Genomic DNA, 26760 nt, shown 5'->3' with positions numbered 1-26760 from the left:
GTTGAAGAGAAGTTTGAAAACGGGATAAATAAAACTACCTGTAGAAAACCATGGGAATGCTTGGCTAAAGAGTAAGGATTTACACTACTGCTACTATGAACAGCTTTTTGGATCACTTTGTACTTTCATGTGAGAAACACTTTAAATTTAGCATACAAAAGTGCTGCCTGCCAGTCTGGTCAGTTTCAGAAGTGTACCATTTTTGCTGTTTGGCAGTATCTGTGGCACTATGTAAATATTTTTGTGCATTTTATAAAACGAATGAAAAGAGAAAAAAGAAAGTGAATGAATAGAAAACTGGGATCTTCAATTTAATTGACAGCAATTACTAAGAATGCCTCAAATGGCATTGTTTAGGTTCATCTGGATTCTCCCAGGACTTCAGCTGCACAATACTATGATATATTATGTAAAAACTGCGGGAAATGAGTCACCAGAGACCGGGAAGACTTCCCTTATTAATACAGGTCTACTGAATTTCTGCGACATGAATACTATGGATGGATTGAGCCATTGGCTGCCCAATTTTGTACCACTTACTACATTATGTAAGGTCAGTTTTCTTATTTGTAAAGTAAGATAATAACTGTACCTAAGCTTAAGGGGTGCTAAAGGGATTAAAGGAGATAATAAATCTGTAACACTCAGATCAAACAGTTCTTACACAAAGTAACTGCTCGGCAAGTGACATTATCTTCTCCTGCTAAACTACTGTCACCCTTCTTCTAGGAATATTCTATATTCAATACAGAAGGCTGCTCAAATAGGTCTCTTGTATAAGAATGAAAAGTTCTTATATGGTCGTGAGACTCATCTGGTAATTTTCTGAAACTGGTATGGGAAGAGACATAGCTTTGGAGAAAGCTAAAAAACAGGTGTAAGAATCTGAATATGGCATGATTAGATCTTGGCAGTTATGGAAATGAAAATAAGACAAAAGAGGATGTTGTGAAATGGAACACAAATACACCTCTTTTAGGCCCTAAAAATGGACAGCATTGTTTCTTGTTTACTCATAAAATTTATAAAAACAGATACCTTAAAATGGTTTATATAATTTTATATATACACAAATTCAGTTAAGTGGTACTTGTTATGCTATTAACATGTTTACTATGAAAATAGCTACAGCCTTGAATTTTCATCAACTTAAGGTTTCATTTAAGAACTTTTGAGCTTTACACGTCCATAATTTTCTTGGCAGAAGAAAACACATGCTTATCATCAGAAGGATATGGGAACTATCACACATAAATAAATGAAAATATTTGCATGTCAGTCAATATTGAGTTGTCTTATTTTTCTATTAAATGGAACTATTTTAAATAAGATTTAATAAGAACTATTCTTATTAAATCTTATTTAAAAGAGCTTAAATTTAAAATATGTTTCACTTCTTTACCTTGATCTTGAACTCATAGAGAGGAAGGGCTCTTGACTTCTTATCCCCTTATCCATTTGTATCATGGGATATTCAATAAATATTTCTGACCAACTAACAGACCAAAATAAAATCTTTGCGTGTAATGCACTATCAGTACTAGATTCATGTTACATGTAAGCTTCTCTTTACACATAATCATACAAATGCTAGATGTCTAAAAGGGCACCAGAATAAATACCAAGGGAAGTGAGTTATGCAATAACAGTACTGTGAATTCTGCTATCATATGCTCTTCTTCACAGTAACTCTAAAGACAAAGACCTCAGCAAAGTTTCTTTTCTTAACATGTCCACCCAATATATATATAATGTCTTCATAGTCTGTTTTGTATTATCTGTATTTAAGAAAAGTTTTCTAAGTAAAAGAGTAATTTAAAAGCTTATAGATGCCTTTGTACCAAATGGCATATTTTACTATATTAAACTGACCATTTGAGTATCATATCTCTTGTCAGATTCTCTTTCCCTAAAAATGGTAATAGAGATGCACATATTTCTTGATAACTGAGTTTTATTTTTATCTAATTATTTTTCTTATTCATAGAGGTCCAAGAATGGGCAATACTAAAATTTGAGTCTAAGCTACTAATGTTCACCTTTAGTATGGTAAACAACCAGTTTGGACTACTCTTTTAAGATTAGATATAAAAATAGAAATGTAAATTAGATTATAATGTGCTTAAAAATGTGGTTTAAACTGCTGTGGCTTCAAATATTGCTTCAGAACTACTAATGGGAACTGCTGCTGCTTATAGGGCACTTTACATTAGTGGTCTCACTGAATCGTAACATATGGAGTAGTTACTACCACCAATTAAGAAAGGAGGGAAGCTCAGGTAAGGAGTGATTTAATAACCTGAGCAAGGTCACATGAGTATTGAGTAGTGGGATAAAGAAATGAATCCAGATGGAAGACACAAATATCTACACTTTTAACCACTACCCTATATCATCTCTAAATTACTAACTACCATAGCTTAAAGCACCAAATCACCCCCATAATTGTAATAATCCCTTTATTGTTCTTAGTATATCCCTAATTTGAGAATACTATAGTTTTCTATAACCTAATTAATATCCACCCAATTATTTTTTTTTCTTTTGCAATGCAAAAGATCAAACACAGAGACTCATGCATTCTAAGCTAGCACTCTACCACTGGGTCAAGCATGGTATAGTGCATGCCTATATTCCCAGTGACTCAGGAGACCTGAGGCAGGAGGACTATAGGTGTGAGGTCTTGACAATATAGTGAGACTCTGTCACAAAATTAAAAAAAAAAAGGGCTGGGGATGTAGTTCAGTGGTAAAGTGCCCTTAAGTTCAGTACACAGAAAAAACAACAACCACAACCATAAAAACAAAACACTACTACTGAGCATACCATAATATCCAGCCAATTTTGATTAGACTTATTGAGTACTAGCAGAATTCTTCATGATCATTTTTAATTCTGTGCCAAAATTCTATTTGGAAATTTTAAATTCTCCACAAAGAATATACTTTCATTGTCACAAAAATGTCTTACTATAAAAATCCAATTTATCTGGGCGTGGTAGCCCACACCTGCAATCCCTATGACTTGGGAGGTTGAGACAGGAGAATCCTGAGTTGGAAGTCAACTTGGGCAACTTAGTGAGACCTTGTCTCAGAATAACAATAAGAAAGGGCTGAGAGTAATAGCTCACTGGTAGGGTACCTGGGTTAAATCCCCCCTACCAAATAAAATAAAATATCCAACTTAGACCCACTTTAATAAGCACACAAGAAAAAAAGAATTATTTTAAATAAAGATCTAAATAACTGGCCAGATATTTAAACCATACAGATATCTCAAATATGATAAAGGAGGGTAGGAACGTGAAAGAAAAAGGGAAATGAGCTAAAAACTGGACATTAGTTTAAGAACTATAAGAATTTGACTTATACCCTAAATCCTATTAAAATGTCTATAGAATACTTTACAAGCCTGGAAGGAGGCTGAAGCAGGAGGATAGCAAATTCAAAGTCAGCCAACCTGAGCAATTTGATGAGACCCTCAGCAACTTAGCAAGATCTTCTTTCAAAAGGGGCTGGGGATGGAGCTCAGTAGTAAAGCTCCTCTGGTTCAATCCCCAGTACCCTGTGAGACAGGGGGCGAGGGAGGGAGAAAGTGAGAGAGAAAGAGAGAGGTAGGTAGGTGTGTGTGGGGGGATGAGAACAGTTAACAGAGTAAAGGCAATATTATTTTCTTAGTTGAAATACAACACTATTGGCATCTTTTAAGATAATTTCAATTTAAGGTACATAAAAGACAAAACACAAAAGGTTCAGGATTTCATTCTTTTTTTTTTTTAAATTTATTTTTTAGTTGTAGTTGGACACAATACCTTTATTGTATTTATTTATTTTTTCGACAGATTACTTTTATTTTATTTAATTTTTTATGTGGTGCTGAGGATAGAACCCAGTGCCTCACACATGCTAGGCAAGCACTCTACCATTGAGCTACAGCCCCAGTCCCTTATTTATTTATTTTTATGTGGTGCTGAGCATCAAACCCAGGGCCTCACATGTGCTAGACAAGTGCTCTACCACTGAGCCACAACCCCAGCACCCCCCCCGCCCCCATTTCATTCTTTAAAGATACTCTTTAAGACATTAAAAGATTTTTTTCAATATATAAATTGCTAATCATGTAACTTTATTATAGGGTAACATTTTTTAAACCAAGTCACAACTACAGCTGTTTGCTGTTAAATATTTTATAAAAGGAGGTAATACTGGAGCCTGTCCTTCATGTGTGTACACATGTGTACACATATAATTTATGAGGAATTTCTGAAAAAAGTCTTTTTATTATTTTCCTGATCCTGGAATTATATATACTTATTATAAGAATGCTACTCCAAAAATCCAGATGTAAATGAGCACAAACCATTATAATATAAAGCCTATCACTTAATCTCAGCAATGGTGCAATTCCTGAAATAATTATAACGATGCTTAAAAGTCTAATTGAAGTGTTTTGCTTCTAAAGAAAAACAAAGGGCATTTATTCTCAAAAAACTCCAAAGTGCTTTAAAAGTTCCCTTTCTTAGAAATTCCATTATGTACATAGTGGGAGGGTAGCCATCTGTAAACCAAGGAGAAAGGCCTTGGGAAAAACCAATCCTGCTAACTATCTTCTGCTAACTCTTGATCTTAGACTTCCAGCCCACAGAATCATGAGAAAATAATTTGTTGTTTAAACTAAAAACACTCAAAGAATGTCTCTGGCAGGTAATTGCAATGATAGCACATGTTTTTCTAAAAAAAAAGCAAAATAAATTTTATACAAATATGGCTGCCCCTCTAGTGTTGACATGACAAAAGGAAAGTGAGCTATATCTCAAATTGCTCAATGTGTACATTTAAGTTTCACTTTTCCCCCTTTTCTGTCCCACACCCTGAGTAAAGACCCAACTCTTAAGAAGTTGTATTAAGGGGCTGGGGTTATGGCTCAGCGGTAGAGCACTCACCTAGCATGGGCAAGGCCCTGGGTTTGCTCCTCAGCACCATATAAAAGTAAATAAATATTGTGTCCAACTACAACTAAAAAATAAATACACACACAAAAAGAAGTTGTATTAAGCCAGGGTAGGTTAACCTGGTAAAGTGTAAACCTGCTTAATACTTCTGTGAGAGTGAATAGAAAGCTAAACTAATAGAGAGATGGTGGTTTTTTTTTTTTTTTAAGTCATAACATATTAGCATCAGAGACTCATAATACCTTCTGTTCCTTCTGCATTCCCTGTTGGTGAAGGGAACCCAGGACTTGCAGCCAAACACTTGGCAGTCACCCCAGGCGGGCACTGCCTCACTTCATCCTCAAGCCCTTTAGCCACTTAGTCATCAAACACATTCTACTTTTTCAGTGACTGTTCCTTCTCTTTTGTGATCACTCTCATGGCTTTAGTTTGGGATTATCATCAGTGACCTGGACCATTTTAATCATCATGGTAAGGGGTCCGAGAGAGCTTATGTCTTTCTGATCCATCTACTAACACTGCTAATGAGTGATCATTCCATATTTAAAACCTTATTTCAGATTCAGACATAAAGAACCAATAGCTTTTCACTAGCATCAAGCCCAGGCTTCTCAGTCTGTCCTTTCTTGCCTTATACGCTGCTGTGCCAAACACAAGCATGCTATGTTCCTAACCACTTACTATTCCCAGGCTTGGCTAACTCACCAGATACTACTTGAAATGCCCTGTCCCATGTGTATCCAGTGATCATCAAGTTCTCTCTCAAGGTCTGTATCAAGACTCACTTATTCCATGAAGTCTCTCCTGACCCCTACCCTCTCCTTTCCTGTGGACTCAATCCTGGGCTCTTGTCTTTAGGGGAAATCTACTTGCAATCAAAGTTGTTGTAAATTTGCCCCTGGTTTTAAAAAAGAGAATATATAAAAACAAAAGAGAGTGATTATCACACTGCCTACAAATAAATGTTGAGATGAGTAGGTGAATGCTTTTATTCCCATTTAACAAGATTAGGCAGAAATAATTGGTCCAGGCCTATGCACACTGTGGACTGCACAGTGAAGTGTAGAAACTGTTTTAGAAAACAAAATTTAGAAACCACAAAGCTTCTATGCTGAGGACACACAGTCTCTATCATCATCTTAAGAGGGAACTCCTTGTCCATTTTCTTTTCTAGGGATTTGTACTGTCAGTTTTTCTCTGTGAAACAGCCAGGAGGAAGTCTGGACATTCCTGAGTGTCCAAGTACCAGGGGCTCCATTTTGACAATAAAGTGAGATTCACATAATCACTGTCCACTACTCAAATGCTTACAGCTAAACTAAATCTAATACTTTTCACTAGTATTAACAGTGGTATTAAAGCAGACATTTCTTGGGTCCATATGACTATTTAGACTCTTATTAGAGTTACCAGTAAAAGAAGGAAATAAAACCACTCATAAAGTACTACCTAGATTCCTAGATCATTATACTGATATATACTTTCATGGCCTGTGCTTTCTTTGATCATTTTCATTTGTAAAATCATTTAAAATAATTGCTTCTTTAGACTAACCAAAGGCAAACCCCTCAAATTCAACATCAGTATTTCTCTTATTTTCTTCCAATCCTCCATAGTTGATTAAAAGTTTTGGAAACTTATTTGTCTGACTTCCTTCATCAAAGAATGTACCCCTTATAGCTTAGTTTGCAGCTCTCATACATTTCCCATAGTGCTGTTTTCATATCTGTGGCAACAGAGTTCTCTTGGAAGAATTCAAACAGTACCACACAAATGCTTATGAGCCAAATAGCTCATTTTTGCTCACCCATTGGCCTCTTACTCAAAAAACAACTGTATATTCAAAGTACTTAAATTATTAAAATTATTTTGACAAACTGGATTTTATAATTAATATTTCATATTGCATTACTTTCAAATGGTTGGGGATTGGAGGAGTAGAAATAATCTAAATATGTTATATGCATATACAAATATGATGCAATAAAATTCATTATTCTGTACCATTAATATGCACTAATAAAAATAAATTTATTTTTAAAAAAATGAATGGAGATTTTTTTTCAAACAAAATATGTAAACTGAGGTATTTGCTAAAAGACTTCTTGGTAGCCTTTTAAAATCATTTTCTTACCCAAAGATTTTTAAAGCTTTGAGGCTGTTTTAAACAGTAGTGGCACTGTATGGAATTTCAGCTGATGTCTTCTAACTTTTGGGCACATTCTGAAGCACAGCTGAAGGAAGCTGTTTAACTGACAAACCAATTGTTAAGAGATGCAAAAGGTCCAAGACTACTTAAACTTTGTTCTTAAGATAAATACAAAATGACTGCTTTGTGTTCTGTGATGTTAACCCTCTCCAAAACTTCTTAAGGCTAAGTCTGACTGGGAAGATAAAATCCTTACCAAACACAATGGGTGAAATCTGAGTCATGATAAGATTGCAACAAGGTCAAGGGTAAGGAATCACTTTTCCTAACTCTGCAATGGGCAATTCACTTCAGGGCCCTTTTTGGCCTGTAGATAAGCCTAAATACATGGCAGATGTTTATAAAGAATTTTTCTTCATATGCAAGCATTTTTAAATCTTTATCATTTTAAAGTAGAGTAAACACAATCTGAGAAGCCAGTGTATTAAAAACAAAACCATTTCCACCTTGGTATTAAGAGAATTAAGGGGTAGAAGCTAAAAACACCTAACAATTTAAGGGAGGTTCTAGGAGAAAGTAAGTCAAGAGATAACAAAAGATTTCAAAGAAGCTGACAGTGGAAATTTCAAATGAATCATAATAGTTAACACAAATAACTTATAAAAAGCAATGACCCATAAAGTCCATGGGTAGGGATTATCATATTAATCATGTTTAACCTACTTTTAAAGGTCCACAGTCATTTAAAAAAGTAAATATAAAACTGCTTTCTCTTTTGAATTAATACTTATTATTAAAGAAAAAAACATTTTATCAAATGTTTTCTAGATGTCATAGGCTCTTTAACATTATATCCTGATGGCAGGATACCCCTCTAGTGTTTCTAATATAGTGATCATGTACAATCCTATAATTGTAGTCATATTGTTTCAATTTACTTTTAAGAATCACTGCAATTTCTATACTATTTTCATATGTGAACAAAATTAATAGCTTTTTCACTATTGATTAGGATCAGACATGAAAAGTGACCTCAAATTTCTCCTTAGAGGCTTAAAGACAAAGAACTCTGAATGCACCAGCATCTTTGAAAATGAGACCTCAGCGGGTGGGAAAAATATTTTTCACTGTAGGTGAGAGAAGGGAAGCTGGGTGGTAAATAAGGATGAAAGGTTTCCAGGATTGTTAAAAATTTAGCATGCAGGTTCTTCCCAACTCTCCTTGACCCTCCCAACCCCTATAACAATGAGGATACTGTAGAGACACTATTGGATGGAGATCTGACCATACCTTCGTGGGTAGGTTCTGGGTCAGGTGTAAGTGAGATGTCATCCAGCTCTCGCAGGCAGAGCCATTCTCCATCCATAGACACTCGGAATTTGCAAAGGTAGATGGTCTCCATGGCAGCCTGTGTGATCTTGTCAGTGGTGGGGGTTGGCATATCGGTCGGAGGAGTCAGAGCAGACATGATGACTCAGCTGGGACCACAACACACACACACACACACACACACACACACACACTGGAAATATAATAAGACCTCCTCACCAAAAATCCCCAAATCTGAACCTCTGAAACAAAGCGTTCAGGAAAAGGGGTGGGGGAGGTTAAAAACAAACAAACAAACAAAAAATCCTAAAATTAAAAAAACAAAAACCAAAAAAACAAGGAAACCAACTGCTCAAGAAAAATAATTCTATCCTATCTTTTCTTATTGACAATTCCTACCACATAGCAAAATAAAATGATGCTTGTCTTCTCCAGCGTCCTCTCCTTTTATCTTTTCTTCTCTACCCTCTTCTCTAGCTGAGCTATAGGCTTCAAATCTGCCAATGCCTTAGCTGGCTTTAAAAAACTGGTCTTAGCACGAATAAATGAAGAAATCCTTTCTTTGTGCAGGGAAAACAAAAAATATATAAACAAAAAAAAAAAAAAGAATGAAAAATAAGACTATATTTCCAATTTAGCTTTTAAAAAAATCCCAAACTGCAGAAATCACTTCCAGGATCTGCTCAGATGAGCCAGGATGCTGAGTTCTAACAGGATTGGTTGTGCGCAGTAAGCAGGGTGTTGACCAAAATGGCTGACTAATGAACTGAACTGAAAATTCAGGCTCATGTGACCGGCTGCTCTGAACGTAGGGGGAGCAATTCCCAGGATGCTTTATAGATGCTGCTGATGCAGGGAGAGCAATTAGCTGCTTTCTCTCGTCCTGTACAACCCACTTCCAGACTGTGCTAGTCAAACTGTGATCAGACATAATGCAATGCACATATCCTCATCAATTCCCCTCACTTTGTGATAGAAGGGCTGAATAACAGAGGACAGTTAATACTGGATAATACTTCATTGCAAAGATGGCAAAGAGGCAACTGGATTGATTTTTAATCAAGCATATAATTCATCTCTTTAGCCCTTACATACATATTTGTTAAAATACTATAATAAGGTGGTATTTTAAGAAAAGTAAAGGTAAGTTTTTAACTTAAATAACTTATTTTCAGGCATAATTCCTTCTCCAAAGTACAAAGACATTTTTAGACTGTGAAGAAATGAAGGCTAAAAAAAAAAAAAAACTTTCCTGATTAATGGCAATCTCCTCTTTTAAATATTGCTATATTTACCAAATTTTTGCAATATGCAGGAAAAATGAAACGATAAAACCTTCCCATCCTGGAATGTACTGAAGGCACATTATCAGATTCTCTTAAATCAACTAATACACACACACAAACCATATTCACACACATCTACATCATCCAATGAGGTATTTAGGCCTTGATAGCTGATAGCAAAAGGGCAGGTACTCACTTTCTGAACTATGTAAGTATTAAGGAGAGGAAGGCTAAGGACTTTGAAAATGTTTTAGACAATTGAGAACTTTTTTTTTTTAATTTAAGAAGTTTCTTGAAATTGTATGTTTCTTTTAAGAAGAAACATACAATTTCAAGAAACAGAAGTAAGACTATTCTGTTCTAGGGTTTTTTTGTTTGTTTGTTTTGTTTTGTTTTTTCCTGGTGATACTAGAGATTGAACCTAGGGGTTCTTTACAATGTAGCTATATCTATAGCTCTTTTTAAATTTTTAAAATTTTGACACAGGATCTCACTAAGTTGCCAAGGTTGGTCTTGAACTTGTGATCCTCCTTCCTCAGCCTCTCAAACTGCTAGGATTACAGGTGTGCAACACTGAGCCTGGCTATGTTCTAGAGATTTTTTAAAAAATGAATTAATTTAATGTGGTTTTTTTTGGTACCAGGGATTGAAGCCAGGAGTGCTTAACTGCTAATCCACATCCCCAGCCCCTTTTTATCTTTTATTTTCAGATAGGATCTCACTAAGTCCTTAGAGCCTCACTAAGTTGCTGAGTTTGGTCTCAAACTTGTGATCCTCCTGCCTCAATCTCCTGAGTCACTGTGATTACAGGTATGTGCCACTGCCCCTGGCTCTAGGGATTCTTACTGTAATAGCTTGGGGCCTTCTGGGAAACTGAGGCAGCCTGAAGACCTGTCCCACTCTTCAAACCTAGATTCTGACAATCAAGTCATAAAGATTTCAGATGTCACTCCCAATAACAGGCAATGAATGAGTTTATTATAGGGATGGGAAAGAGGAAAGGGGGACACTCAAGGGAGAGAATGGGTCCTCTTGGAGAGGGACAGTGTGCCTCTTCTGTACTTATTTTATTGGGAATCACAGAGAAGTTTCTAGAGAGGTCCACCTCTTGACTATTTTTGTTGTTGTTGTTATTTTTTGTTTTTGACCTACAGCCATGACAACTCTAGGTCACTTTAGGCCATGCTGGTGGGTTCTAATTGGATTCTTAACCACAAATTCTTACAGATTTTATGGTTAGAAAGAATAATCCTTATCTCCCTAAGTTCCAATATCTGGTCTGTGAAAAGGTCACAAAAGTCTCCCTCTTCAGGATAATTTGGGTTCCTCTATTGACATTATTTCAGGCCTGCAGCTCTCTTAAAGATAAGAAGTAATATGTTGAGGAATGTGACATATCCTGTCCACTTAAGCAGGGTTGCATTTAAATTGCTTCTTGGAAAAGAAAGCATGTGGGGGTCAGCATTGTAGTCCCATTTTATAGAATTATTCCCTTAACCTCCTGTTCTCACCACTTGCCTCTGTCTCCCATCATTATCAGGGGGACATTTTGATTTACCTAATTTCTGAAAGTTAAAAGAAAAAAATTTCCCTTGAATAATATTAAAATTTTATAAATGCTTCAACTTAAATTGAAATTGAGCTTACAGAAAAAATGCTAAGAACCAGATTCTGTGGTTAAACAGGCACTTTCATATTGTTAGGAGTGTAAATAGGTACAAGATAAAAATGCAAAGGCTGATTTCTGATGGGGTTACATCCTAAGAAGCCTATCCTAAATTGAAAACATTTTAAGTTGAAAATGTATTTAATACATCTAACCTATCAAACATCATAGCTTTGAAGCACAGTACATACAGTCCCTGGCTTACAATGGCTTGATGTACAATATTATGATCATGCAAAAATTATATTTATTTGGTTGAAATGTACTTCAAATTTTAAATTTTGCTCTTTTCTTGGGCTAATTATATGCTGGTACAATACTTTCTTGGGATGCTGGGTAGTGGCAGTGAGCCACAGCTCCCAGTTATCCAAATGACCACAAGGGGATACAAGTAATATTCTACAGTGTACTGTTGCTAAGCTATGATGCTTGGTAGGTTACATGTATTAAACACATTTCGGTCCTGAGGCTTGAATCCAGGGCCTCATGTGTACTAAGCACCTTGTTCTATCACAAAGTTACATGCATTTTGGACTACCAAAATACCAAGTTATGATGGGTTTATTTGGATGTAACCTCATTGTAAGTCAAGGAGCATCTGTGTACTGTGGAGTATCAGTTGTTTACCCTTGTTACTGCACGGCTAACTAGGAGCTAGAGCTCACTGCCACTGCCCAGCATCTCCAGATAATATTAAACTGCATATCGCTAGACTGGGAAAAGACTAAAATTTAAAACTCAAGGTACAATTTCTGCTGGATATTTATCACTTTTATACTACTGTAAACTTGACAAGCAATAAATCATGTACTATCTGTATATATATACTTATTTATAATTAGGAATGAAAATCAGCAAGTTCTTAAGGAAAATTAAATGTTCCTTTTTATTTATTTATAAATACTTTATATACTTTGTAAATAAAGTATTTATAAATAAATAAAAATATTTATAAAATACTCCTGGTTTATTTATTTCTATCTCATTTCATCCCAATACTATCCTATATGTGGACCCAAAGTCATTCATTTATGTTAGCAAATATTCATTGACAGGTGCTCTGCATGCCAGGTGGTTATCTAGATACTGAACATATAGTAGTAAGACAGACTCACCTTTTGGAGGCAGCAGAGTTTACACATCCAAATGAATGGGTCTTCATTTAACACATTCACATTTAAGTACATTGTAATTCCTTTCTAGCTAAACATTATTTCCTTCTTATTCACTAAGGCATAAAATAGACAGTTCATAGTTTCACTTTATGCCATATGATACTTCAAAACATAGTAAATGGTCATTGAAACATTTAAATTACACTGAATGTAGTTCCTGGAAACACAACTTCAAACAGCCTTGACTATCTGTACTTGTGACATCAAGACTCTAAGTAACTCACATATTCTTAAAATAGGGAACAACGACTGCATGAATGAATCTGAATGCCTGGGATCCAATACAATAGCCCCCCACTATATCCAGGGGATATGCTCCAATATTCCCAGAGGACGCTCAAAGCCAAAAATAGTTCTGAATGAACCCTGCTTACATACATAGCTAAGATACAGTTTAATTTATAAATTAGGAGCAGTAAGAGATTAACAATAACTACTAATAAAAAAGAATCATTACAACAATATACTGTAATAAAATTTACATGAATGTGGCCTGTCTTTCAAAATATCTTGCAATGAAATCCCATTTTTTCTTGTGATGATGTGAGATGATACAATGTCCAGATTAGGTGAATGATGGGAGCATTGTGAGTGTTATAACACTATATAAAGATTACTTGAACACAAGCACTATAATATCAGGACAACTGATCTAATTATGGGAGGGTAGCACCATCAGAATGGATGCACTGGACAAAGGAATAATTCATATTCTGAGTAGGATGGAGTAGGAAGGCACAAGATTTCATCACACTACTTAGAAGAGCATGCAATTTAAAACTTATGAATTATTTCTGGAATTTTCCACTTAGTATTTTGGTCCCCTGTTGACCTAAGGTAATGCAACCAGAGAAAGCAAAATCATGGATAAGAGAGGGCAACTGCACCTGCCTTCAGCATTTGTGGATTGATTACAACATACCAGCACAACAGGAATATCCAGGTTATTAAGCAAGAAACCTGGCTTACATCACTTCTGAAGATCCTTTCCAATCCCTTTCTCTCCAGGTAAAGGATACAGGGAGGGAAGCCTAAAGCAACTGAAACTTTTGGCAAGGAGACAAAAAGCTGATTACCCTTGTTTTCCACATCTATCAGTCTATGGCAGGCTCAACAATCATTTCAGAAGTAAGAAATGAGTGGGTGGGCAAGAAAACCTATACTTCCACTAGGAGTCATATCTGTTCTTTAGGTAAACACTATTTTTTCTTCAACACAGTTACTCATTATTCACAAGCAATTGATTTACTATGAAAATGACACTATTTGTAGAAGACTAATAAAAATGATTCTAAATGTTGCTTAGTACTACTTTTACATTTGGGTCTTCACTAAGTAAATATATTAGCTTCACATATAAAAATAATGTTAAGTCAGGAGTAAGACATATAAACCTCAACTTTTTTCCTTATATACACACTAATTATAAACTGTATTGAACTACTTTCTCATTTGACTTCATTTGCCAATAATGGCACATATTTGTAAGTTGGTTGTAAGGAAGGCAGGGGTGCAGTTTATGGCCTTAAGATAGAATTAGAAGGCCAGGTGAAGTTCAAATCCAAGAGAGTAATCCCCAAAATACTATCTACTATGTTTTACCTGCTTATCTCACCTGAATTTCCACATTATGATTGATTCAAAGCAAACAAGATTTATGTTTCAAAGCCAGAGGTTATATTCCTCTTAAAAGTATATTGATACTCAGCTGATACTGTTATAAGGCAAAGCTTGATTTATCAGGCCTCAAAATATCCCTGTTTCACAGTGTGGAAAAATTATTAAGATACCCATCATTTATATTTCTGTTTCTGTTAGGTGCATTGCAAATAACATCAACTCCCCTCAAAAATGCTGCAAAGTAGATATGAATATCTCCTCTTACATGCAAGGAAACTTACGTTTATACAAATACCTGCTCCAGGATCATACAATTAGCAAGTGGCAGATCTGTCATTCCAAACTGCTTTTGTGTAGACGCTCCCAAAGTTTGTTTTCTTGTATACTCTGCAATTTCAGCACTCTACCCCAACTCTTCCCTCAAACTAAATTTTACTCAGAGAAAATAAAAAGAAATGAACAAAGCAAAACATAGCATCACAGACTTTGTTCTCATAAGCTTCACAAGATTTCCTAAAAATGAGTCTCAACTCGGAAAAAGATTTGAAGACTTTTTTTTTCCAGTTTTTATCTTTCATACTTTATACCTTAATGCTTCACAAAATAAATCTTCTACTTCGCTCTACAACTTACACATTTAGTTCGGGTTTTTCATAAGTGGTAATTTTCTGAGAAACTGAGTACCCAGCACAGTTTTTTCCTGTTATGTGCTGGCAAGAGTAAACCCAACACTTCCCAAGCATCATAAAGAACAATGTCCTTGATTCACTTTTCTATTAATCTGGGGAGAGCTGAAAGAACCATCTCACGAGTTATGGCCACATTTAGTCACTCAGCTGGACCTTCAATATTAAGAAATTTAATATCAGAAATAGGAAAAGATAAGTGAGTGGGATAATAATTTTGTAAAATAACTAATTATAGATCAGAAATAGGAAAAGATAAATGAATAGGATAATAATTTTTTAAAAATAACTAATTGTAGACCTACTTTAAAGAGCCTACTCAGACTGAGGATATGGTTCAGTGGTAGACTACTTGTCCGAATGCGTGAGGCCTTAGATTCAATCCTTAGTAACACACACACACACCTGGAGCAAACTCAACACATAATTTAATGCTTTAAAGAATGAATCAGGCTGGGCATGGTGGCGCATGCCTGTAATCCTAGCTGCTCAGGAGGCTGAGACAGGAAAATTTTAAGTTCAAAGCTGGCCTTCAGCAAAAGTGAGGAGCTATACAACTCAGTGAGACCCTGTCTCTAAATAAAATACAAAATAGGGCTAGGGATGTGGCTCAGTGTCCCTGAGTTCAATCCCTTTATACCCCCAGCCAAAAAAAAAAAAAAAAAAGAAGAATCAGTATCCATGAAACCATCTGGAGAAATGGACCAACAACTTACGTGGATGATTTATAGCACATGTGAAGCACTGTGTTCAATGCTTCTGAACTCCTGTCTTCCTTTTTAAGGCAACTATTTTTTTTTTTTTTTGTGGTGCTGGGGATTGAACTGTGTGGGCTGTGTGCATGCAAAGTAGGTACTCTACCAACTGAGCTATATTCCCAGCTCTGAAGGTGACTTCTTGAATTTCTTATTGCTACGGCATGAAAAAATATCTTTCAGGAGGTATCATTATGCTGACATTGGTGGAAAGAAAGCCCAGATCATGATTTCACATGCAGTCCTCCCTCCCACTACCTTTCTTTTTCCAGAACCCAAGGGCATTATGACTATCTTTGATTCTGAGGTTTCTTTGATTTGAGGTCGCTGCACTCGGTAGGCTCACTATAACTAAAATGATGAGTTATAATTATTTTGTGAGAAATAAACCAGTACTACTACAGTGCATTATCTTCTTACTTGTTAAATAAATCACTGTATGAGTAATATTAGAGATAATTTCTACCTTAAAAAGTTGAACCAAGGAATATCATAAAGGGGAAGATCAGTAGTGTAGAAGTAGGAGATCGAGAGGCAAGAGTGGGGGGATAGGAAAGCGGGGGCAATGCAGAATGAATTCTTAAAATCATGTTATGACACATATAAATATACCACAGGGAATTTCACCTCTATATATAATTAAAAAGAATCAAATATAAAAAAATGAATAAGTGAAAGGAAGACTAGCAGAATAGAAGAAGGAGAATGGGGGACTTGAGAGAAGATAAAAGAAAGGGGGAGATCATGAACTGAAATCAAATTCTATGTATGTATGATTTTGACAGGATGAACCTAACCATGTATAACTATAATGCAATAATTAAAAAAAGGAAAATTGAATCTCACCATTATGTACAGCTATAATACACCAATAAAAAAAGTAGAGGGGCTAGGGTTGTGGCTTAGCGGTAGAGCGCTTGCCTAGCACATGCAAGGCCCTCGGTTCGATCCTCAGCACGCACCACATTAAAAATAAATAAATAAATAAAATAAAATAAAGGTATTGTGTCCAACTACAACTAAAAAATAAATATTTTTTTAAAAAGTAGAGGAAAAAATGTAAAACTGCTTTTATTGATGAGTAGCAGTAAGCAATGATTTACTTATGTAAAGCTACAGACTACTTCAATGACCCTGGGAAATTTATATTCCTCATACCTCAATTTACTCAGCTGCAAAGTGAAACTAAATAACTAGCTTCACAAAGAGCATATTCTCCATAAGCAACTGTCTATTTTGCATGTTATTTATGCATCTTCTCAAAACAGTACCTACCAAATACCAGACTCCTAACAGATGCTTGTTGGTATAGATGTATAACTCTAAAGTACTCTAAACTCTTGCAATGGTACTCTCTATTCTCGTTTTACTTTAACTTTGAAAATCAAACCCCAGATCTATAAAACCACTATATTTAGATCTCAAAACAGGTCATTTTAACACAGGATATATACATAATAGATTCATTCATTTAATACATATAGGAAACGTATGTGTTAACCATTACAGATACAGAACAAGGCAATAGATAAGAAACAATTACAGATATTTATGAAATTCCTATGTCCCGTTCATACTCGCAACTACTTTATCAAACTGGTGACTTGTGAGTTTCATTCATTCATTTATTTTTAGAAAATAGGGCTTTAGTGAGTAGAACAAGGAACTAGACAGCTGTTGCCTGCAAAGGAGGCTTCAATCTAGGACCAGACTCCTGTTGTGGGAGGGGATGAAGGATCATAGCAGAAGAGCAAGTGCACTCTAGAGGCAGAATGCCCAGGATGGATCCTAGGCCTACCACTTAGAGATTGAACGACCTTGCCAAATTACTTTTCTGTGTCCATTTCTTCACAATGAAATGGAGGCAGAATTAACTTCTTCAGAGTTAGATGAAGTAATTAAGTAAAATGCTTAGCAAAGTAACCAGTAAGTAAATGTCAGCTTTTATCATTACTATAATAAGTGCTTCTGTCTTTCAGAGTAGAAAACAAAACAAAATAAAACAAAAAACTCAACATGAAATGAAGGTCTTTAAGGGATCAGTGTTTGATGACTGAGACAGAGGAAAGTCAAAAGGAGATCTGAGTAAAGGGCATACTGTGGTGTTTCTTGGGTTCTGAGGAAGGAAGAAGTACGATGGGTCAGAATTTTACCAAGCATTCACATCAGGTGACCAGATTTCTTAAGTTCTTAAAAAAGATAGCAGAAGCAGATAAATGTCTGTGGAGAGTCCCTCAACAGTTTCTAAATTTAAAAGAACCACACTCTAAGCTAAAACTTTTTGCCTTCCATGTGCCTCTTACAGCCTAGTCCTGCTAACCTCTTCTTTTCTACCCATTTCAAGGTTCCCATGACTTTCTTTCAAACCATCTGGCCCCACCATTCCTTCCAACAGATACTAAGTGTCATGTCTGCTTGGTACTGAGTAAATTTAGAGCTAGGCAGTTACTAAAATGGGCTTTGCCAGGAGGAATACAACCTTGGCCAGCAGTCCTTAAAGTTTTAGGTAGACTATGGACTTTTTCACAATTATTCAAATATAGCTAACAGTTTAGGCCATGATCATATTAATAATTATCTTCTCAAGTACCACTGCTTTGTAATTCTAAAAATATTTCCTTTCATAAAGTTTCTTTTCTTTTTTCTTTTTTAGTACTAGGGATTGAACCCAGGGTCTCTGGCATGCTAAACACATTCTCTACTACTGAGCTACACTCTATCCCCCCTCCTATGATTTCAAATTATTTAATACTAATGGTGCATTACTGACTTCTCCAAACAAATCTTAAAACTGAAACATGAGCCTCTTTGCACTGTAGGAAGAAGTTTCAATATTAATAAGTCTGGTGTTGTAGCTTAGTGGTAGAGCACTTGTCTAGCACGTGTGAAGCACTGAGTTCAATCCTAAGCACCACATAAAAATAAATAAAATAAAGGTATTGCGCCCATCTACAAGAAAAAAAATTAAAAAGATAATAAGGCGTGGACAGAAATATAATAGTGTGATATCCCATAAAGTTCATTACAATGGAATTCTGTTTAATTATGTTGGCTGTGAGGTTGCCTGTTATATAATTATGGAGGGACAGCAATCTTTTAATGAACTCATTTATTTAAGGAATTTTCAAAAATATTATCCAACGGGCTGGGGATATGGCTCAAGCGGTAGCGCGCTCGCCTTGCATGTGTGCGGCCCGGGTTTGATACTCAGCACCACATACAAACAAAGATGTTGTGTCTGCTGAAAAACTAAAAAATAAATATTAAAAAAAATATTATCCAACAAAGAAAAATCCAGTTAGTTTTGCTATTCATTCATCATCATTGATCTAGACTTTTTGCTACCTATAAACTACACTAGAAAAACATGGTCTCTTAGGTTCTTGATAGAATTCCACCCTTTAATATGCAGATTTCTGTGAAAGTCAAACAAAAAGATGCAAGACAGAATACTGTCAGGTGAATATTTTTTAAAGTCAATACTTGTCTTTTTTTTTTTTGGTACTAGGGATTAAATCCAGGAGCTTTAATTCCTAGTACTCCACCCCCAGCCCTATATTTTTATTTTTAGACAGGGTCTCACTAAGTTGCCCAGACTGACCTTGAATTTGGGATCCTCCTGCCTCAGCAGGCAAGTTGCTGGGTTTATAGGTGTACGTTACTGTGTCCAGGTTCCAATACTTGTCTTTTACTCTCTAAAGTCGCTTTCTTTGCCATTTTTCTCTGCTATTCCTTTAGTTAAAGATACCTACCAGCTACCATGAAGAAATAACAAGAGGTAGTACCCAAGTTCCTGGAATATCTCCACCTAGTCCCAAAAAGACATGAATATTTCTCTCCTTTGTAAGCCTGTGTCCCTCCCTTATTATTCCTACTCCTTATTTGAAATCCCTCATCCCCTTGGAGTTGAGAAGCTGATTTGTGAGCAAATTTCCTCTTCATTCTTTGGCCACTGAATGAACTTAGCCTTTCTTTCTTTCAAACACTTGCCTGTTAAACACTGATTTTTTTGCATGGGCTGAGCATATAAACTTGGGTTAGATAACACTACTATTATTATCTTACCGGTCATATTTTTTATGGGTAATTGTTTTGGTTACATAACTATAGTACTTTTTTTGTTAAATAATGAAATGTCTTTTAGGATCCTCTAGTACCCAAAATGAAACTAAGATGGAAAGTATGAAGAGAAAACTCTGTCTATAAGAATGAACCTTGGGGCTAAGGTTGTGGCTCAGTGGTGGAACAACACTTGCCTAGCATGTGTGAGGCACTGGGTTCAATACTCAGCAACACATAAATAAATGTATTGTGCCCATCTATTAAAAAAAATTAACCTATGCTTAATAGAAGGAGAGAAGCCCAAAAAAGTCAAGATTCAGAAATTAAATCTAATATTCTGAAACTATTGCTCTGCCCATCAGAATATGATTTGATTTTTTTTTTTTTTTTTTTAGAGAGAGAGAGAGAGAGAGAGAGAGAATTTTTTAATATTTATTTTGTAGTTTTCGGCAGACACAACATCTTTGTTTGTATGTGTGTGGTGCTGAGGATTGAACCCAGACCGCACGCATGCCAGGCAAGCGCGCTACTGCTTGAGCCACATCCCCAGCCCATGATTTGATTTTTTGATACTGCCAGGCCAGAAGAGTGGGTAAAACAAAAGCAAGGAGGCAGAAAAGAAGGGACAAGTTGGTTGGGAACACAAACTATGATAGTTTAGGTAAAGAGGTAACAAAAAGAATCAGGAAGGCAAACAGTGGACAGTTTAGTCCCAAGAAAGGAAATTGGGGCAGGATCTAGCTACCCACACTCAGAGGTTCAAGTGTCCCAGGTCATTTCAGCTGTGTGTGAAAAGGAGTCATATGTACTCAGACACTCTAAAGGGCTAATGTCCAGTTCTCTAGTGGTCATTTATCTATAATTATATATTGTTGGAAGGGGCTACATTTCTAAGGGGTTCTCTCTCTCTCAGGTATGGGTGCTTCTATTTGCCATTTGACAAAAATTGTATTAATGGGTCAGACAGTGCTTTGCTTTTCAGAGATAGTCTTTTTTTTTTTTTTTTTTTTTTTTTTTTTGTGGTGCTGGGGATTCAACCTAGGGCCTGTGTTTGTGAGGCAGTGACTCTACCAACTGAGCTATATCCCCAGCCCCAGTGTTTTGCTTTCTAAACACAGTTGGAAGGGCTGTGTTTAAAAAGAGCTGAAGACTAACAGATTAATGAATAATTGTTAATGAGTAATAATATTATAGACAAAGGCACTAATCTACATTGAACATACCAAGGGACAGCCTTTTAAAAAGGCACAGATCAATTTGTTGTTTCAAGAACTAGCAGTGAAAAAAACAAAACAGGGCTGGGGCTGTAACTCAGACGGTAGAGCACTTGCCTAGCATGTGTGAGGCACTGGGTTCAATCCTCAGCACCACATAAAAATAAATAAATAAAATAAAGGTAGTGTGTCTATCTACTGTAAAAAATATTTAAAAACAAAACCAAACCACAACTATTAGTATGAAGGTGAACTATACTAGTATGACCTGATCTTTGTTCCCATATCACCCAGCTTGGGCAGGTCATTCCATATTTACAAAATCAAATAAACTTTCATCTTTTCAAAATTTTTTTTAAAAAGCATACAGCAGATGAAAGGATTAATGCATCTTCAGCTCTCAACTAGGAATAAAACTTTTTAGAGAACTATTAAGAAATCAAAAAATAAGAAAGAGTGCTGGGGCCTGGGGCTGAGGCTCAGTGGCAGAGTGCCTGCCTTGCACATGTGAGGCACTGGGTTCGATCCTCAGCACCACATAAAAACAAACAAAAAAACCCCATATATATATATATATATATATATATATATAGAGAGAGAGAGAGAGAGAGAGAGAGAGAGAGAGAGCGAGAGCGAGCTGGGCATGATGCTGCACACATATAATTCCAAAGACTAAGGAGGCAGAGGCAGGAGGACTGCAAGTTTGAGGCCAGCCTCAGCAACATATGGAGGCCCTAAGCAACTCAGTAAGATCTTGTCTTGAAGTAAAAGATTAAAAAAAAGTTGAAAGCAAAAAAGAAATATTCATGGAGGATAAACTACAACAAATATATGAAGAACAAATATATTCTTTATTCTATTTACACACACATGAAACTGTAAACATAAAATTGACTTTCTGCCCTTAAACACATTCCTGGGTTTACATGTAATTTGGCAGTTCTTTCCTCACATTATGGATTCTTCAAGTGCTCTGTGAGAGATAATCAAGAGCCTCATTCTCTGCACTATCCTTGGCACTCTCTGTTAGGTATACTTTGAAGTGGGTAGTCATAGTAACACTGCCAGTCTTTTTCAAGATTCTCTTTTTTTTTTTCCTTTTTATTCCTTTTCTAGGCCTCCTCCCATCTCAAAACAGCACATACAAATAAGAAAGAAAACTGCTTCTTTGCGAGTGGGACATTTTGTACACTGCTTTAACTGGGAGAAAAAAGATAAGGACAGAGATGTGGGCTATTGCCTTAAACATAAATGTTGGCTGTAGCTTTGAGAGTTGGAAAAATAGCTGTAAATAAAATATATGAACAGTACAAATGGCAGGAATGCCTCTCCCGCACAACTCTAAGGAGAAGCCATTTTTTGTCCGCACTGTCTATTCACAAGAAGACCTGTAATGTTAGAATGGAAAAGGAAGGCATTATAAGTACTGCAGAAGTTGGGGATGTAGCTCAGTGGTAGACTGCTTGCCTAGCATGTGAAGCCCTGAGTTTGATTTACACCACGCCACCACCAAAAAAGGTACTACACCATGGCGTGCATTTAGCTCCTTTTCAGATGGCTGATGAGTACTGGCTTGGAATTTCATACACCAAGAGGGAATAGGCACCATGAAATACAAACTCATGTGTTTGTGAATACATGAAGAAGTCTGGGAAGCAAACTCACCAAATTCAGAAACAGGTACCTTCAAAAAGAAACAAGTGGCTAGGGGATGTGTTGAGGCCCATAAAGAGTAAAGTACTTTGTTAAGATATACTTTTCTATTTTTTTAAAACAAAACAAACAAACAAAAAAAGCTACATTCCTAGCCTTTGTATTTTTTTTATTATAAAACATCTAGACAATCACAGTAGCTCTATGTGCTACTATTACTTGTAATTTTTATGTAATACATTTTAAAAAGGTATGGTAGAGAAGAGAATATGAGTATTTTTTGTTTGTTTTGTTTTTGAACCCAGGGGTGCTTTGCCACTGGGCTACAGCCTCTGGCCCTTTTTATTTTTTATTTTGAGACAGGGACTTACTAAAATTGCTGAGGTTGGCCTCAAATGTGCAATCTTCCTGCCTCAGCCTCCTGAACCACTGGCACTATAGGCATGTATTACTTTGCCTGGTGAGAATATCAGATTTAAAAGTTAGAAAAAAACTGAGCAGATATGCAACACTCAAAGATTCAGAAAAAGACGAAGTACATCAGAAGCCTTCTTTCATACTGTATTTATGAAAGCTGATTTTTATGAACATTGTATCCTACAAAATTTTGTACATGTCAAAAATCCTAAAAAGTTTAGGCTACCTGTCTGTACACCTGTTTGTTATGCTTTAGCACTGTCATTTAAAAACAAAGCTTCTAAACTCAAATGTAAACATTAATTTAAAAAGTTTGAGTATAGTCACAATTTCTAAAGTAAAAAGAGAATACTACTTTACTACACAGTCTTTCCATGCTGTTATGTATAGTATACTTTTTGGCATATACATCAAGGAGTTAAAAACTGAGTGCTCAGGAAGCAGATCTTAGTTCCCATATTATTTGGTGTTGAGTTTAGGTTTAAGTACTATCCTGTTAATTAAAATGAAGTCTTTCAGGAGGCTGAAGCTGGAGGATTGTGAGTTCAAAGCCAGCCTCAGCAACTTAAGGAGGCCCTAAGCAACTCAGTGAAACCCTGTCTCAAAATAACATATAAAAGAGCTGGTGATATGGCTCAGCTCAGTGTTTAAGCACCCCTGGGATCAATTCCTGGTACAAAAAAAAAAAAAAAAAAAAAAAAAGTCTTTTAAAACTATTTAATCTCAGTTTCTTAAATGAACAGTCAGGAGAATCAGAGTTCTGATAGTTAGGTACACTGTAGAAAGCAATACTGCATTGACTCTAAGGGCAACCAGGAAGTATTTTCATTCACATCTAGAGTATTCATATTTAAGTAGATTTGGGTTTTAAAGTACATAAAAATATCACATACAACTAAAAATTCAAAATTAAAAAAAAAAACACACTTTAAAGTCAATTTTATATTTGAATAAAATATGTAACACTGATTTTTTAAATTAATATGAATGTCTTTAAAGACAGAGGAAATGAGACCTGTGCATGTTTCCAGCAATTTTTCTGAGCACTTACTTACACATCAATGAACTATTTCAGAAAAAAAGATCATGAAGAAATTCTTGAACTTTTATATGCTAGCATATCACTCCATACTAGAATATTATAAGCTCAACTAGAATATTATACACATGAAATTTTAGTTTTAAGTTTTCCATTTACTGATCACCATTACACTTAGGCCCCAATTTCTAACAATACTTAAAAAAATAAAAGTCAACGTTTATCAAAAAGAAAAAAAGTCAAATAAATCAAATAAAGTAACTGAAATTCAAATATAAACAACTGGTATCTTGTACATAATCTTTACACAAAAAACTGACAAGAGTGTCATACTATACTGATGTGGTTGGTAAGCAAATTACACAGAAATAGAAAACTGTGAAGAGAAGAAAAAGAGTCTGTGTTTAAGTACAAAGCAGAAAGCAGATTCCTTAGAAAAATGTTGCAAGTGTTGATCATATTCTTGTTTTTACCTCTTCTGCTATACAGAAAGATTCATTTCTGCTAAGGTGAGACACTCCTATCTGGAGACAGTGCAGACCATTCCAACACTTACACTGCTGTTACTAAGATTTTTAGTCAATGGTTCCTCTTGGAATCCAATTTCCAAATAAGTAACAAAGTGAAGTAATACTGAACGACCACCGGGTGAATCCAGTTGACCCTCACTATTAACCTGATAAACCATCTCAGTTTTGGATCTCTGATGTTTGGTAGACCAGGAATCTGGGTCAACTTCATTCCTTCTCTTTGGCTGTTATTGAGGACAAATCATATAATTTATTCTGATCTTCAGTTTCCTCATCTGAAAAGCATCATATTTGGCTCACAGAGACATGTTAACCATGATAATCACAGCACATGCACATAAGAAATATTCAGCAAACGCTTAACTTTTCCTAGGGGTTGAAGCAGGAGGCAGAAAAAGCAAAGTCAGACTTTCTTGGCAGTGCTGAGCACTTATAAAGAAAGATCTGGGGGTGGGGGGGGGGAGTGGGAGAGACGGAAAACAGGAACACTCATCCCAAGCAAGGTATCTGACATTTACAGCATATTTTGTAAGCCACATTTTCATACTTTTGAAATTTTGTCTTTTTATGCCAGATTTAACACTCTTGCAAGAATCCTCACATTAACTACTCTAGAGGCCCGCTCATTGCCAGTAGCAATATGCATTTGTTGACTAATTCAGCAGCCCAAAAGGGTTCCCTGCATTCTGAGGGCTCAAGTGTGACAGTGGCTTTCAAACGTGGAGGCCTCTTCCTGACAAAAGATGAAAAACTGGCAGGTTCCTAAGTGAGCCACACTTTTCCTTCTCATCATGTTCCTCGCGCTTCGGATTTTCTTCCCTTTCGGGGAGGCGCATCTTTAATATTTACGGGTATGGAGTGTACACTCGTGAAAAATTCACTCGAACCGCTGGGGCCACCCGGGCCTCGGTGGCGCGGCAGCCACACCTACTTGGCTGTAGCTGCGCCGGGAACCTGCGAAAGGCGGGCCAGCACGGCCGCGGGGGCTGTGGGCGCCGCCCCTCCTCGACTCCACGCAGGACGGGTCCCACTCCACCGGCCGGCCGAGGTAGGAAGCCGGGATGGAGGCTGGTGGGCGGCTAGACGCCCCCGCCCGAGCACGTGGGAGGCTGCGAGGACTAGCGCCCAGCCCCAGAGGGGAGGGAGACCAGGCCGGGCGGGAGCCCTTGGCCTGGGGACACTCGGAGGTAAATAATCCCACGGCCGGACCACAGTCATCCCCGTCTCCCACATCCGGGCGTCCCGGGACAGGACCTCCCGAAGGCCGCCCCTAGCACCCCCGCCTCCCGGCCGGCCTGACGGGGCAGCAGCGGGAGGCGGAGCTCCACGGGGGCCGGGCCGGCCCTTCCCGGCCGACTGCCCGCTTCCCTGCCGGCGTCCCCATCCCCCGCCACTCACGGTGCTTGCCGCCGCTGCCGCCGCCGCCGCTCGGGTAGCTCAGCAGCAGGAAGGGCAACGGGGAGCCTGGCGACGGCGGGGTCCTCCAGGAGCGCTGCTGCTGCGGCGGCGGACGCGCTGTGAAGCCCGCGCCTCCATCGCCCGGGTAGAGAAGGAAGAAGGGGGCGGCCACCGGCGAGTCGGGCTCGGACTGCCCGGAGGGAGAGACCGGCGGCGGCCCCGCCTCGCCTTCTGGGTCCTCAACCCCCGCGGCATCGCTGCGCGGCTCCTCAGGCCGCTTCTCCCCGCCCCTCTTCGGCTCCTCGCAGCAACTTTCAGCACCAGCGGTGGGCGGCGGCGGGGTCTCAGCCATGCTCTCCTAGCTTCGCCGCCGCCTCGGACTAGCGTCCCAGCCCGGGTAGGAGGCAGAGGGTCACGGCGAGGAGCCGCCGCCCCGTCCCGTCCGCGCCGCCGTCGCCACCTTTCTCCCTGTCCGCGGGCGGGTGCCTGGGCTCCGCCGCTCGGTTCACAGCCCGCCCCGCCGGGTCCGCGCCAGCTGGAGGGACCGCCCCGCCCGACGGCGCGGCCTTCCTACCGGCCCCCTCCCGCCCCTCCCGCCCGGGCTCCCAGCCTGCGACTCGGCTCCCCTAGGGGGCAGCGTCCTCCTCTCCCCACCTTCCGCTTCCCTCCCGATCCTTGGGAGGAGACGGCTCTGGTGCCGATCCTTACCCGCCCCGGCACCGTCTTGAGGCGGCCAGATGTATTTCTCCCTTGGTGCTTCAGGTGGGAGACTAGGCGAGATATCCAGGGGTGTTTATGTGTAACCCCCAACTTGTCGGTAGCACGAAGGC

The 26760-nt window shown here is 37.8% G+C and overlaps 1 protein-coding gene across 6 annotated transcripts in view; it reads right to left on the bottom strand.

The window, feature by feature from the left end:
* The window catches only part of Rufy3 (RUN and FYVE domain containing 3), a 75294-nt gene extending 48844 nt beyond the window's left edge, over nucleotides 1-26450 (bottom strand). The window contains exon 1 of one of the 6 annotated variants that reach the window (XR_011707973.1): nucleotides 25931-26449. Coding sequence is in view for 5 of the 6 variants with exons in the window: in XM_071614330.1 (XP_071470431.1) it covers nucleotides 25931-26282 (352 nt within the window). In the remaining variant the exon portion in view is untranslated. Of the gene's footprint in view, nucleotides 1-8390; nucleotides 9206-25930 lie in introns of those variants that run through there. The other 5 variants (XM_071614330.1, XM_027950862.2, XM_027950860.2 and 2 more) reach the window with 5 other exon arrangements.
* Nucleotides 26451-26760: the final 310 nt, after the last annotated feature.

Source organism: Marmota flaviventris, chromosome 7 (genome assembly GCF_047511675.1).
Source record: "Marmota flaviventris isolate mMarFla1 chromosome 7, mMarFla1.hap1, whole genome shotgun sequence".
In the NCBI taxonomy this organism is placed as follows: Eukaryota; Metazoa; Chordata; class Mammalia; order Rodentia; family Sciuridae; genus Marmota; species Marmota flaviventris.
Note: the sequence above shows the minus strand (reverse complement) of the source record. Positions and strands in the feature narration are given on the sequence as shown.